This window comes from Oncorhynchus masou, chromosome 28, assembly GCF_036934945.1.
Source record: "Oncorhynchus masou masou isolate Uvic2021 chromosome 28, UVic_Omas_1.1, whole genome shotgun sequence".
Classification (NCBI taxonomy): Eukaryota; Metazoa; Chordata; class Actinopteri; order Salmoniformes; family Salmonidae; genus Oncorhynchus; species Oncorhynchus masou.
In genome coordinates, this window is record NC_088239.1 from 87,106,065 (window position 1) to 87,121,240 (window position 15,176).

The 15,176-nt window shown below is 45.4% G+C and overlaps 2 protein-coding genes across 2 annotated transcripts; both read left to right on the forward strand.

Moving 5' to 3' along the window:
* Positions 1-783: 783 nt before the first annotated feature.
* Positions 784-8,009, forward strand: LOC135517088 (uncharacterized). Its single transcript, XM_064941109.1, has 5 exons — positions 784-859; positions 968-1,040; positions 5,174-6,723; positions 7,195-7,351; positions 7,825-8,009. Exons 3-5 carry the CDS (start codon positions 6,055-6,057, stop codon positions 8,007-8,009), a joined length of 1,011 nt encoding a protein of 336 aa, XP_064797181.1. The 5' UTR covers positions 784-859; positions 968-1,040; positions 5,174-6,054.
* A 2,270-nt stretch (positions 8,010-10,279) lies between these two features.
* LOC135518450 (cystatin-1-like) lies at positions 10,280-14,962 on the forward strand. The gene is made up of 5 exons (XM_064943626.1): positions 10,280-10,409; positions 10,589-10,708; positions 12,734-12,885; positions 14,005-14,109; positions 14,640-14,962. The coding sequence occupies exons 2-5, from the start codon at positions 10,603-10,605 to the stop codon at positions 14,724-14,726; spliced, it is 450 nt and encodes a 149-aa protein (XP_064799698.1). The 5' UTR covers positions 10,280-10,409; positions 10,589-10,602; the 3' UTR covers positions 14,727-14,962.
* Positions 14,963-15,176: the final 214 nt, after the last annotated feature.

The window sequence follows — 15,176 nt, forward strand, 5'->3', positions numbered from 1 at the left end:
CTGTTCTGTCCTGTTCTCTCTCCTGATCTGTCTTCTGTTCCCCTCTCTCCTGATCTCTGTCTTCTGTTCCCCCTCTCCTGATCTCTGTCTTCTGTTCCCCCTCTCCTGATCTCTGTCTTCTGTTCCCTCTCTCTCCTGATCTGTCTTCTGTTCCCTCTCTCCTGATCTCTGTCTTCTGTTCCCCTCTCTCCTGATCTCTGTCTCTCTGTCCCTCTCTCTCCTGATCTCTGTCTGATCTCTGTCTTCTGTCCCTCCTCTCCTGTTCTGTCTTCTGTCTCTCCTGATCTCTGTCTTCTGTTCCCCTCTCCTGATCTCTGTCTTCTGTTCCCCCTCTCCTGATCTGTCTTCTCTCTCTCCTGATCTCTCCTGATCTCTGTCTTCTGTCCCTCTCTCTCCTGATCTCTGTCTTCTGTTCCCTCTCTCTCCTGATCTCTGTCTTCTGTTCCCTCTCTCTCCTGATCTCTGTCTTCTGTTCCCTCTCTCCTGATCTCTGTTTTCTGTTCCCCTCTCTCCTGATCTCCTGTCTTCTGTTCCCTCTCTCCTGATCTCTGTCTTCTGTCTTCTGTTCCCTCTCTCTCCTGATCTCTGTCTTCTGTTCCCTCTCTCTCCTGATCTCTGTCTTCTGATCTCTGTTTTCTGTCCCTCTCTCTCCTGATCTCTGTTTCTTCTGTTCCCTCTCTCCTGATCTCTGTCTTCTGTTCCTCTCTCTCTGATCTCTGTCTTCTGTTCCCCCTCTCTCTCCTGCTCTCTCTCCTCTAGATTCGGAGGATGGTGGTGGTAGTCTGGGAGTGGTGATATTTCTGTCCCTGTTTGCTGTCATCATCATAGCCTTGTTGTCCTCTCTATTTGCCCTCATGTGGTGAGATATGTCCTCCTGCATGTCTACATCAGTTTACTATGTTCTCTAACAACTGAATTGAACAATTCCTTCATCTTGAAATATCTTGTGTTTGTTGTCTTGGGTGAGGCAATGGAGGCGGGACAATGTGACACGACAGGAACTGACCTCAATGTTGAAGATGAAGTCCTGCATATCTGAAGTGAGTCAGACCCCTATCAATGTCACTACATGTTGTTACAGACCCTCTCTACTCTACGGCTGTTGTGACTCAGAGCCCTGCTGTAGTGTAATATGGCTCTGTACTGAAGTGGTATTCTACTGTTCTACAACTGAGTTGTCCTGCTGGCAGGACAGGTTTATTAACCTGCATAATGTCTTGGAGTTTCTATATCAGGACAGGTTTATTAGCCTGGATAATGCAGAATAATGTCTAGGTTGTTCTAGAACAGGACAGGTTTATTAGCCTGGATAATGCTGAATAATGTCTAGGTTGTTCTATATCAGGACAGGTTTATTAGCCTGGATAATGCTGCGTAATGTCTAGGGTTGTTCTAGAACCGGACAGGTTTATTAGCCTGGATAATGTCCAGGTTGTTCTATATCAGGACAGGTTTATTAGTCTGGATAATGTCTAGGTTGTTCTAGATCAGGACAGGTTTATTAGCCTGGATAATGTCTAGGGTTGTTCTATATAAGGACAGATTTATTCGCCTGGATAATGTCTAGGTAGTTCTAGATCAGGACAGGGTTATTCGCCTGGATAATGTCTCAGGTTGTTCTATATCAGGACATTTTTATTAGCCTGGATAATGTTGCATAATGTCCAGGTTGTTCTATATCAGGACAGGTTTATTAGCCTGGATAATGCTGTTCGTAATGTCTAGGGTTGTTCTAGAACAGGACAGATTTATTAGCCTGGAAAATGTCTAGGTTGTTCTATATCAGGACATTTTTATTAGCCTGGATAATAGGTTGTTCATCAGGACAGATTTATGCCTGGATAATGTCTAGGTTGTTCCAGGACAGGTTTATTCTGGATAATCAGGACAGGTTTATTAGACTGGATAATGTCCAGGTTGTTCTATATCAGAACAGATTTATTCGCCTGGATAATGTCTAGGTTGTTCTATATAAGGACAGATTTATTCGCCTGGATAATGTCTAGGTAGTTCTAGATCAGGACATTTTTATTAGCCTGGATAATGTTGCATAATGTCCAGGTTGTTCTATATCAGGACAGGTTTATTCGCCTGGATAATGTCTAGGTAGTTCTAGATCAGGACAGGTTTATTAGCCTGGATAATGTCTAGGTAGTTCTATATCAGGACAGGTTTATTAGCCTGGATAATGTCTAAGTTGTTCTATTTCAGGACAGATTTATTAGCCTGGATAATGTCTAGGTTGTTCTATATCAGGACAGATTTATTAGCCTGGATAATGTCTAGGTTGTTCTAGAACAGGACAGGTTTATTAGCCTGGATAATGTCCAGGTTGTTCTATATCAGGACAGGTTTATTAGCCTGGATAATGTCTAGGTAGTTCTATATCAGGACAGGTTTATTAGCCTGGATAATGCTGAATAATGTCCAGGTTGTTCTATATCAGAACAGATTTATTCGCCTGGATAATGTCTAGGTTGTTCTATATAAGGACAGATTTATTAAACAGAACCAGCAGTGAGTGATCTGGATAATGTCTAGGTAGTTCTAGATCAGGACATTTTTATTAGCCTGGATAATGTTGCATAATGTCCAGGTTGTTCTATATCAGGACAGGTTTATTCGCTCAAGTTTTGAGGGAGGATAATGTCTAGGTAGTTCTAGATCAGGACAGGTTTATTAGCCTGGATAATGTCTAGGTTGTTCTATATCAGGACATGTTTATTAGCTCCTGGATAATGTCTAAGTTGTTCTATATCAGGACAGATTTATTAGCCTGGATAATGTCTAGGTTGTTCTAGAACAGGACAGGTTTATTAGCCTGGATAATGTCTAGGTAGTTCTATATCAGGACAGGTTTATTAGCCTGGATAATGCTGATTAATGTCCAGGTTGTTCTATATCAGAACAGATTTATTAGCCTGGAAGATGTCTAGGTTGTTCTATATCAGGACAGGGTTATTAGCCTGGATAATGTCTAGGTTGTTCTAGATCAGGACAGGTTTATTAGCCTGGATAATGTGACAATCTCGACTGGCTCCACCGGAGGTTGTTCCAGATCTGGTTGTTCCAGATCTGGACAGTGTTTATGTTGTTTAGATTGTTCTAGGGCAGCACATCCTCTCGTCCTGGGTGTGGTGATTGGGGAATATGAGGGTTAGGTGGGGAGGTAACTTCATGGATGGTGTTGTCTCTGGCTGAAATAGTGAAACAGTGAGACTTTCAGTTTCACAACACCAGGAATTGAATTTTCATTTTTCCTGTGCAGTCGGGAACGATGTCCTCCTCCAATATGCTGCATAGTAAAACAGAACCAGCAGTGAGTGATCTCAAACTGGTGTTTAGCAGGGATACCACCCCAACTGCCCCATCACTCAACAAAAATATAAACACGACATGTAAAGTGTTAGTCCCATGTTTCATGAGCTGAAACCGTTAACCCCTTAGAACCCAGAAATCTTCCTCACATACCATCTTGTGCGGAAAAAAGTATTTCAACACGCCAAATTCTGTGAACAAATGTGTTTACACCTCTATTCGTGAGCGTTTCTCCTTTGCCAAGATAATCCATCCAGCTGACAGTTGTGGTATATCAAGAAGGTGGTTAAACAGCATGGTCATTACACAGGTGTACCTTGTGCTGGGGATAATAAAAGGCCACTAAAATGTGCAGTTTTGTCACAACACAATGCTACAGATCTCTCAAGTTTTGAGGGAGAGTACAATTGGTATGCTGACTGCAGGAACGTCCACCAGAGCTGTTACTATAAACCAGTAACTCTGTAGTATCACTTTTACTACAACTGTGAGCAGCCATTGTTTTCACTATAACCTTAACTATGAGGTGATTTCTGTGTTGTTCCTCTTTTCCTCCTCTCTCCTCCTCCTGTCTTCCTCTCAGTAAGTTCCTACCATAAGAGAAGACTTTCTTTCTCTCCTGCCCCTGTGCTCCTCTCCTCCCTCAAGGACTCCTCACCCTCCTCCCCACAGACCCTGGTCCCATATCTCTCCTCTTCTCCATCCCTCTCTACTCTAGTCTCGACAGGTTTTCTTCTCTCTGACTCCTCTGCCAAGGAAACGGCTGAGTTGGTAATTAATCTTCGAGTCTTCCATTCTCCTCTTCAGTTCCTCAAGGTTTTGGAAGGCCTCTCTCCTCATGGGGGCTTCTCTCTATCTTCTCCTCCAACGGCCAAACAGAGAGGATGAATTCTCGATGTATGACTCTCCAACCCGTCTCATTCATCTTTATTGTTTCTCTCCTCCTATCTTCTCTTCGAGTGTCTCCTCCTCCTCTCCTCATCTCTCCTCTCCTCCTCTCTTCTCTTCTCTTCTCTCCTCTCCTCCTCTCTTCCCTTCAAGGTTGCCAGGAGAGTTAACCCAGGCCTACACTTACCCAGATCCCTCTTAAAACCTGTTGTTTTTTTCTCCTCCTCCTCTCTTCTCTTCTCTTCTCTCCTCCTCTCATTGTCTTCTCTCCTCCTCCCCTTCTCTTCTCTACCGTCCACCGGATCTCCTCATCTCCTGGCAGTTCTCTCCTCTCCTCCTGGGTTCCTGCCAAAGACATCTGGACCCTGACCTCCTCTCAGTTCAGGGTCTCCCACCCTGAGAGAGCTTCCTCCTCTTCTCAGGATTTGGCCAGGGTTGTTCTCTCCTCCTCTTTTTCTTCCCCTCCTCCTCCCCTTTCTTTGTTTCTCCTCCTTTATTCTCTCCTCCTCTCTTCTCTCCTCTCCTCCTACCACCTTTTGGATTTCTTCTCTCCTCTCCTCCTCTCTTCTGGTTCTCTTCTTTCCTCCTCTTCTCTTCTCTCCTCCTCTCCTCTTCTCCTCTCCTCCTTTATTCTCCTCCTCCCTCTCTCTCCTCTCCTCCTCTCTTCTCTCTCCTCCTCTCTCTCTTCTCTCCTCCTCTCTTCTCTTCTCTCCTCCTGTCTTCTTCTCTCTTCTTTCCTTCTCCTCTCCTCTTCTCTTCTCTCCTCCTCCTCTTCTCTCCTCCCTCTCTTCTCTCCTCCTCTCTCCTCTTCTCCTCTCTTCTTTCCTCCTCCCCTTCTCTCCTCCTCTCTCTTCTCTTTCCTCCTCCTCTCTTCTCTCCTCCTCTTCTCTCCTCCTTCTCCTCCTCCTTCCTCTCCTGTTCTCTGCAACTTAACTTCCCTCCTCCTCCTCCTCCCTTCTCTCCTCAGCCTAGGTTGGCCCCTCCTCTCCACCAGGACATAACTCTACCAGCTGTCTGCAGCGTCCACAACACGCTACCCACAACCTACCAGGAGACTTACCACGCTACCCACAACCTACCAGGAGACTCACCACGCTACCCACAACCTACCAGGAGACTCACCACGCTACCCACAACCTTCCAGGAGACTCACCACGCTGCCAACAACCCATCTGGAGTGAGTGCTTGGCCTGGTCGCTGCCTGCCGATAGACAGACATGATGGACCGACTGACTGACTCCTCCCACTGGAGTTCAACCTCTTCTGATTGGCTGTGGGCCTCAGTGACAGTACAGCACCAGTAAACATGAAGTCAAAGGATGGAGGGATTAGTATCTGTCTGTCTCCTCCCCTGACTGACTGACTGAACAAGGTTCACATTGTATTCCTGATGATGGTCCTTTATTACTCGTGATTAATGGAATGCTGAAAGAGGAGAAGAAGAAACAGAGTTTTCCAATTTGCTAAAGCAAAAGGCATTACCGATATATAGACCGGTTGGCAATATACAGATTATAAACAGGTTATAAACAGGTTATAAAGAGGTTATAGACAGGTTGGCATTCTCTTAACTTCAGCGGAAAAAGAGAAGGAACACTGCAAGGCTACTGCTATTGGTCAGTGGTTGAGAAAGAGGAGCTGCTGACCACCCACAGACAGTGTCAGGACGATGTCATAACTTAATGTATGTATGTGGGTAGCTTGAGGTTTCATTGGTCTGGGAACAGTTATCCTCTCTCCCGACCCCCACCAGAAGTGATGTGGCCCCACCTGGGAAAAAGGACCTGCTGTAGTAACTGTCACCATCACCCATTATGAGAGGTCTCTACCACTTCAGATACAACCAGCATGACATCAGTTCTCCTCCAACCTGACAAGATTACAAACATACATTTGTTTATATCAGTAGCTGCTGCCCCTGCTTGTGTGGTGGTTGGGGAGGCTGCACCTGCTGGTGTGGTGGTTGTGGAGGCTGCACCTGCTGGTGTGGAGGCTGCACCTGTTGGTGTGGTGGTTGTGGAGGCTGCACCTGTTGGTGTGGTGGTTGTGGAGGCTGTACCTGTTGGTGTGGTGGTTGTGGAGGCTGTTGGTGTGGTGGTTGTGGAGGCTGCACTTGCTGGTGTGGTGGTTGTGGAGGCTGTTGGTGTGGTGGTTGTGGAGGCTGCACCTGCTGGTGTGGTGGTTGTGGAGGCTGCACCTGTTGGTGTGGTGGTTGTGGAGGCTGTTGGTGTTGTTGTTGTGGAGGCTGTACCTGTTGGTGTGGTGGTTGTGGAGGCTGCCCCTGCTGGTGTGGTGATTGTGGAGGCTGTTGGTGTGGTGGTTGTGGAGGCTGCACCTGTTGGTGTGGTGGTTGTGGAGGCTGTTGGTGTGGTGGTTGGGGAGGCTGTACCTGCTGGTGTGGTGGTTGTGGAGGCTGCACCTGTTGGTGTGGTGGTTGTGGAGGCTGCACCTGCTGGTGTGGTGGTTGTGGAGGCTGCACCTGCTGGTGTGGTGGTTGTGGAGGCTGTTGGTGTGGTGGTTGTGGAGGCTGTTGGTGTGGTGGTTGTGGAGGCTGTTGGTGTGGTGGTTGTGGAGGCTGTTGGTGTGGTGGTTGTGGAGGCTGCACCTGTTGGTGTGGTGGTTGTGGAGGCTGTTGGTGTGTTGGTTGTGGAGGCTGCACCTGCTGGTGTGGTGGTTGTGGAGGCTGCACCTGCTGGTGTGGTGGTTGTGGAGGCTGTTGGTGTGGTGGTTGTGGAGGCTGCACCTGCTGGTGTGGTGGTTGTGGAGGCTGCACCTGTAGGTGTGGTGGTTGTGGAGGCTGTTGGTGTGTTGGTTGTGGAGGCTGTACCTGCTGGTGTGGTGGTTGTGGAGGCTGTTGGTGTGGTGGTTGTGGAGGCTGCACCTGCTGGTGTGGTGGTTGTGGAGGCTGTTGGTGTGGTGGTTGTGGAGGCTGCGCCTGCTGGTGTGGTGGTTGTGGAGGCTGCACCTGTTGGTGTGGTGGTTGTGGAGGCTGCACCTGCTTGTGTGGTGGTTGTGGAGGCTGCACCTGTTGATGTGGTGGTTGTGGAGGCTGTTGGTGTGGTGTTTGGGGAGGCTGTACCTGTTGGTGTGGTGGTTGTGGAGGCTGCACCTGCTGGTGTGGTGGTTGTGGAGGCTGCACCTGCTGGTGTGGTGGTTGTGGAGGCTGCACCTGTTGGTGTGGTGGTTGTGGAGGCTGCACCTGCTGGTGTGGTGGTTGTGGAGGCTGTACCTGTTGGTGTGGTGGTTGTGGAGGCTGTTGGTGTGGTGGTTGTGGAGACTGCACCTGTTGGTGTGGTGGTTGTGGAGGCTGTTGGTGTGGTGGTTGTGGAGACTGCACCTGCTGGTGTGGTGGTTGTGGAGGCTGCACCTGTTGGTGTGGTGGTTGTGGAGGCTGCACCTGTTGGTGTGGTGGTTGTGGAGACTGCACCTGTTGGTGTGGTGGTTGTGAAGGCTGCACCTGCTGGTGTGGTGGTTGTGGAGGCTGTTGGTGTGGTGGTTGTGGAGGCTGTACCTGTTGGTGTGGTGGTTGTGGAGGCTGCACCTGCTTGTGTGGTGGTTGTGGAGGCTGCACCTGTTGGTGTGGTGGTTGTGGCGGCTGTTGGTGTGGTGGTTGTGGAGGCTGTACCTGTTGGTGTGGTGGTTGTGGAGGCTGCACCTGCTGGTGTGGTGGTGTGGAGGTTACACCTGCTGGTGTGGAGGCTGTTGGTGTGGTGGTTGTGGAGGCTGTTGGTGTGGTGGTTGTGGAGGCTGCAACTGTTGGTGTGGTGGTTGTGGAGGTGGAGGATGCAGATTTTATTTTATGAGGGATCCGAGGAGTGTCCTCTACATGAGACATCAGGTGATCAATGCTTATGTCATCATCTAGTTTGCCCCTTGTCCTCTGCACTCATGTTGACTTATACAGTTGAAGTCTTAAGTTTACATACACCTTAGCCAAATACATTTAAACTCAGTTTTTCACAGTTCCTGACATTTGATCCTAGTAAAAATTCCCTTTCTTAGGTCAGTTAGGATCACCACTTTATTTTAAGATTGTGAAATGTCAGAGTGATATCAGCTTTAATTTCTTTCATCACATTCCCAGTGGGTCAGAAGTTTACATACACTCAATTAGTATTTGGTAGCATTGCCTTTAAATTGTTTAACTTGGGTCAAACATTTTGGTTAGCCTTCCACAAGCTTCCCACAATAAGTTGGGTGAATTTTGTCCCATTCCTCCTGACAGAGCTGGTGTAACTGAGTCAGGTTTGTAGGCCTCCTTGCTCGCACATGCTTTTTCAGTTCTGCCCACACATTTTCTATAGGATTGAAGTTAGGGCTTTGTGATGGCCACTCCCATACCTTGACTTTGTTGTCCTTAAATTTTGTCACAACTTTGGAAGTATGCTTGGTGTCATTGTCCATTTGGAAGACCCATTTGCGACCAAGCTTTAACTTCCCGACTTATGTCGTGAGATGTTGCTTCAATATGTCCACATAATTTTCCATCCTCATGATGCCATCTATTTTGTGAAGTGCACCAGACCCTCCTGCAGAAAAACACCACCACAACATGATGCTGCCACCTCCTTGCTTCACGGTTGGGATGGTGTTCTTCGGCTTGCAAGCCTCCCCCTTTTTCCACCAAACATAACGATGGTCATTATGGCCAAACAGTTCTATTTTTGTATCATCAGACCAGAGGACATTTATCCAAAAAGTACAATCGTTGTCCCCATGTGCAGTTGCAAACCGTAGTCTGGCTTTTTATGGTGGTTTTGGAGCAGGGCTTCTTCCTTGCTGAGCGGCCTATCAGGGTATGTCGATATAGGACTTGTTTTACTGTGGATATATATACTTTAGTACTGGTTTCCTCCAGCATCTTCACAAGGTCCTTTGCTGTTGTTCTGGGATTGATTTGCACTTTTCGCACCAAAGTACGTTCATCTCTAGGAGACAGAACGCGTCTCCTTCCTGAGCGGTATGACAGCTGCGTGTTTATGCTTGCGTGCTATTGTTTGTACAGATGAACATGATACCTTCAGGTTCAAGTTGTCTTGTTACGTTTGTTGTTTTTTGTATTTTGATTGGTGTTTACTTTTGTTTATTAAACATGGATCGCAATCTACACACCGCATTTTGGTCCGACTCTCCTTCGCACATAGAAAACCGTAACAGAATCACCCACCACAGCAGGACCAAGTGGCATGTCAACAGGCAGCAGCAGCAGGAGATACGAAATAAGGATTTCTGGACTTGGGAGGAAATCCTAGACGGAGAAGGACCCTGGGCACAGCCTGGAGAATATCGCCGCCCCAAGGAAGAACTGGAGGCGGAGAAAGAGGAGAGGCACTGGTATGAGGAGGCAGCACGGCGATACGGATGGAAGTCCTTCGCACATAGAAAACCGTAACACCTAACTTCCGACTTCAACTGTATATTTGAATTTATTTATTTATTATTATCATTATTTATTATTATTTATAGTTAACTTTCATTCAGAAATTACTTCATATTTCTGAGTTAGTCAGATATTAGTTTAGAAAGATTTGGGAGCTAACTAGCTAGCATGCTACCAGCTAGCTATTACTAGCTAGCTGCTTATGAAAGGTAGATAACTGGTTAATTTGACACCCAAAAAAATCGCTCAAGCTATTTCTCAAAGTTTCTCAATTACTGTCGCTGGCTAATGAATTTGATCATGCTTTGTGATACAGCCAGTTTTCTGTTGTTTTAGGCCACACATGTTGCCCTGTCACCTACAGTAGAACATGAAGAACAGCATTGGTGAATGTAGGGTGTGTCAATATTTATTTATAGACTCTGCATCGTTGGGAAAGGCTCGTCAGTCAGTCCGTGTTGGTAGTCAAGTCTGTTGTATTCGGTGCATGTGACAAATACAATGTGATTTAGGTTCACATAGAAACATCCACACCTTTGAAAACCCCTACACACACACAATACACACACCCACACAATACCCATCCACCCAATGCCCAGTCATCTATATTAAAGCCCTGCTGAGTGGCATAATACCCACCCACCCAATGCCCAGTACTCAGTCATCTATATTAAAGCCCTGCTCAATGCTCAGCTCTTACTGCTGTTACTGCCAGGAAGAGGGTGTGGACTTAACTGGCTGGTTAAACATTCCACTGCCTAAATACAGAACCCTTCCTTTCTCTCATTCAACAGCAAACTCAGACCACAGAGGATAGCTACTGGTAATACAGCTGTCTCTGTGTCTCTCTCTGTCTCTGTATCTCTCTCTCTGTCTCTCTCTCTCTCTCTCTCTCTCTCTCTCTCTCTCTCTCTCTCTCTCTCTCTCTCTCTCTCTCTCTCTCTCTGTGTTTCAAGCTAACAGCTTCATCTAACTGCCCAGGATCCTCTTGTAACTCCCCAGGATAACATAACACCATGGCTCCCCAGTTGTTGCCGTTGTTGTCTCTGGTCTCAACTCTCTACCTGGTGGCCCAGGGACAGGAGCAGCCTCAACCCATCGAGGAGGAACCTATCACAGCGAGTAAGTACTGTGGCTTATCTTACTGTTATTTACCTCGGTTAATGCCTGTCCACTAACTGGTCCTACCGTGGATTAGATTCCATTTTAAGATAATTCTGCATCCAATCCAAAGTTGTTGCTTTTTGTTTATGATAAACTCAACTGCGTGTGTCTTTTAGTGTGTTGTGATCGTGTCTGTTTGAAGTTGTAACAATGTGTGTTATGAATGATACTATAGGAAATGTAACTACAAACTTGACATTGTAATGATTGTGTACTTTACAAATGAAACCCAAACAGGGAAAGCATGAAATGGTTCAATTCCTTAATCCAAACCCAGTTCATTTGATGATTCATTAAAAATGTTGATGTCAACAGAACTAACAAGACATAGTGTGTTAAAAGTCTGCTTGCTCTGGTGGACATGAACCATTTAATGTGGCAATCCGGAATTGGTGCCAATTTGGACTTAGAAAAATATAAACAATCCAAACAATTGGTACATACATTTTTGGCCTCAACATTTTTTCGAATCCCGAAATGCCATTCTAAGGTGTTAAAAAAAACGGTCTGTTGTCCAGACATTAATGGGTCTCAGAAATATCAGAGCAGTTGATGTCATATGTTGAGTTGGGCAGAAGGCAGAAGTGACTCAATTTGCGGCTGGTTATTTTCCTTTTTTACCACAATATTGACGCCATCCTGCCCACTCAGCTCTCTGGTTCCTATGAGTCAGAGGAGTTGGACTGTGTTGCTGTTCTGTTTTTACTGACTGCTCCTACTTTAGTGCAGGAGGTAGCTTCCTAACCTCACTGCTTGCAATGTCTCCAATCATGTTTTCCAAGCGTAACGTTTTCTTTAGTGTAATTGACATTGATGTCAAACGGGCAGTCACATGTGAGACAGAAGATCCTTGGTTCGAGCCCAGTAAGGGTCAGGGAAAAAGAGGGAAACAATACCACAGCCTTGGGAAGAAGGGGTGCTGAGGGTGCAGAATTCAACAACATATCAACATTTAAAAAACAACTAATGCACTGGGGCCGTTACTAGTCCTGTATTAGAGTAGTACTAACCCTTAACTAGTCCTGTATTAGAGTAGTACTAACTCTTAACTAGTCCTGTATTAGAGTAGTACTAACCCTTAACTAGTCCTGTTTAGAGTAGTACTAACCCTTAACTAGTCCTGTATTAGAGTAGTACTAACCCTTTACTAGTCCTGTATTAGAGTAGTACTAACCCTTTACTAGTCCTGTATTAGAGTAGTACTAACCCTTAACTAGTCCTCTATTAGAGTAGTACTAACCCTTAACTAGTCCTGTATTAGAGTAGTACTAACCCTTAACTAGTCCTGTATTAGAGTAGTAGTAACCCTTTACTAGTCCTGTATTAGAGTAGTACTAACCCTTTACTAGTCCTGTATTAGAGTAGCACTAACCCTTTACTAGTCCTGTATTAGAGTAGTACTAAGGCTTTACTAGTCCTGTATTAGAGTAGTACTTACCCTGTACTAGTCCTGTATTAGAGTAGTACTAACCCTTTACTAGTTCTGTATTAGAGTAGTACTAACCCTTTACTAGTTCTGTATTAGAGTAGTACTAACCCTTTACTAGTCCTGTATTAGAGTAGCACTAACCCTTTACTAGTCCTGTATTAGAGTAGTACTAACCCTTTACTAGTCCTGTATTAGAGTAGCACTAACCCTTTACTAGTCCTGTATTAGAGTAGTACTAAACCTAACCCTTTACCTGTCCTGTATTAGAGTAGTACTAACCCTTAACTAGTCCTGTATTAGAGTAGTACTAACCCTTTACTAGTCCTGTATTAGAGTAGTACTAACCCTAACCCTTTACCCGTCCTGTATTAGAGTAGTACTAACCCTTTACTAGTCCTGTAGTGATTATAGCCTCTGTATAACGGTCCGCTATCGGTCCACCCCACCAACAAACATCTTCCGGAATGAGCAATACTGCTAAGTGAGCGCAGTGACGCTGTTTCACTTGCTGCTAGACATGTTCAGCTCCATGTAACTGAGTGTTGTGGTTGTAGAGAACATCCAGCTTCTGGGTGGCTGGTTCAGCAGAGACCCAGAGAGCCTGGAGGTGCAGACCACTGCTAAAGCTGCTGTGGACCACTTTAACACCCAGTCTAATGCCAGGAAATTCTTCAGACTGATCAATGTCATCTCTGCTGAGACTCAGGTGACAGTGTTATCCAGGTTACATCCTAAATGGTCCCCTATTTCCTCTAGGCTACATCCTAAATGGTCCCCTATTTCCTCTAGGCTACATCCTAAATGGTCCCCTATTTCCTCTAAATGGTCTACATCCTAAATGGTCCCCTATTTCCTCTAGGCTACATCCTAAATGGTCCCCTATTTCCTCTAGGCTACACCCTAAATGGTCCCCTATTTCCTCTAGGCTACATCCTAAATGGTCCCCTATTTCCTCTAGTCTACACCCTAAATGGTCCCCTATTTCCTCTAGGCTACATCCTAAATGGTCCCCTATTTCCTCTAGGCTACACCCTAAATGGTCCCCTATTTCCTCTAGGCTACACCCTAAATGGTCCCCTATTTCCTCTAGGCTACATCCTAAATGGTCCCCTATTTCCTCTAGGCTACACCCTAAATGGTCCCCTATTTCCTCTCCTAAATGGTCCCCTATTTCTACATCCTAAATGGTCCCCTATTTCCTCTAGGCTACACCCTAAATGGTCCCCTATTTCCTCTAGGCTACATCCTAAATGGTCCCCTATTTCCTCTAGGCTACACCCTAAATGGTCCCCTATTTCCTCTAGGCTACATCCTAAATGGTCCCCTATTTCCTCTAGGCTACATCCTAAATGGTCCCCTATTTCCTCTAGGCTACATCCTATGGTCCCCTATTTCCTCTAGGCTACACCCTAAATGGTCCCCTATTTCCTCTAGGCTACTACATCCTAAATGGTCCCCTATTTCCTCTAGGCTACATCCTAAATGGTCCCCTATTTCCTCTAGGCTACATCCTAAATGGTCCCCTATTTCCTCTAGGCTACATCCTAAATGGTCCCCTATTTCCTCTAGGCTACACCCTAAATGCCCTCCTATTAACCCTAGAGTGCACTACCTTTTTCATTTGGGACACTGTCCTATACTTCTAACTACCTCCCTTTAAGTGGTAAAGTCATTTACACAACTTCTGCAATTCATGTATAACATTAATTGTATATAATTGTACAAACATCTCTTATTATGAGTTAATTAATTCAAGTGAAAAGCTGAGGTCAACAGGTGGTATGGTTGTTTCTTACTAAGGCTCTCCTTTATATGACCCAAACAGGTGACTAACATGATCAACTATAGGATCGAGGTGATCATCGGGAAGACCAAGTGCCTCAAGACAGAGCACAACTCAGATGTGGAGTCCTGTGTTCTTGGGAAAAAGGTACCTTTTTCTGATGCTCATGGATATACACAGCAAAGATTATAGGATATACTGTACGGGACTTAGAAACTGGTTGTATGTCCCACATGGCACCCTATTCCCTATACAGTGCACTACTATTGACCAGAGTAGTGCACTACTTAGGGAATAGGGTGCCATGTGGTGTTACATAAGTGTAAATATGAAATAAGTGCTTCTGCATTGGGAAGCTCCAGATGTAGCAGTTCTTTCCTTTAATGGAGAGATTTAAGCACTTAATGCAGATACTGAGCTGGGCATTAGAGCCTTATAATTACGTAAAACAAAATGACCATTATATAGTATGCACTACATATAGTGACCTGGTGGTACCAGAACGGTTTGTGTTATCATTCCACTCCATGTCATGTCCCAGACACGTTTGTAACAATAGCACAGACAGGTCTGGTACTCAGGCTATACATACAGTACACCATGTAATATTGACCTCATAGATCAGAGTGTCTATACAGTTTATTGACATTAATGTGACGTAATCGTTTGTTTTACAGCGCCTGACATGTACGTTTGAGGTGTGGTTTAACCCTCGCAATGAAAAGTATGAGATCTCCAACTCCTCTTGCCAGAAGCAAATCTGACTCCAGATCAGTTTCAACCAACAACTACATGATCTGTCCTCTTCCTCCTGTACTAAGTAACACTGACTCTAGACCAGTCATCTACTGACTACCTGAACATGACAATGACTATCTACAGAGTTACGCTACAACGGAATGCTTCATCATTGAATGACTTGACTTTTCAAAACTGCTTAGATTTCTTTTAGGATTTGATGTGATTTTGTTTCTAATAAAATTGTTTTCAACTAACATTATTTATGGACCTATTTTTTGTGGTTTTTAATCATATGATTTTGGGGGAAATGTTATCAGTGGATGACCAGATTCATTTTACTCTTGGACAGAGATGACAGAGTTCACTACAAGACCAGAGATGGCAGAGTTCCCTACTGGGACAGAGATGACATAGTTCCCTACTGGGACAGAGATGACATAGTTCCCTACTGGGACAGAGATGACAGAGTTCCC

Coding starts and splice junctions, on each gene's coding strand:
- LOC135517088 (XM_064941109.1), top strand. CDS start 6,055: ATGACATCAGTTCTCCTCCAACCTGACAAGATTACAAACATACATTTG. Junction 6,724..7,194: donor TGGAGGCTGTTGGTGTGGTG/GTTGTGGAGGCT, acceptor GTGGTTGTGGAG/GCTGCACCTGCTTGTGTGGT. Junction 7,352..7,824: donor TGTGGAGGCTGCACCTGCTG/GTGTGGTGGTTG, acceptor GTGGTTGTGGAG/GCTGTACCTGTTGGTGTGGT.
- LOC135518450 (XM_064943626.1), top strand. CDS start 10,603: ATGGCTCCCCAGTTGTTGCCGTTGTTGTCTCTGGTCTCAACTCTCTAC. Junction 10,709..12,733: donor GGAGGAACCTATCACAGCGA/GTAAGTACTGTG, acceptor TTGTGGTTGTAG/AGAACATCCAGCTTCTGGGT. Junction 14,110..14,639: donor CCTGTGTTCTTGGGAAAAAG/GTACCTTTTTCT, acceptor TTTGTTTTACAG/CGCCTGACATGTACGTTTGA.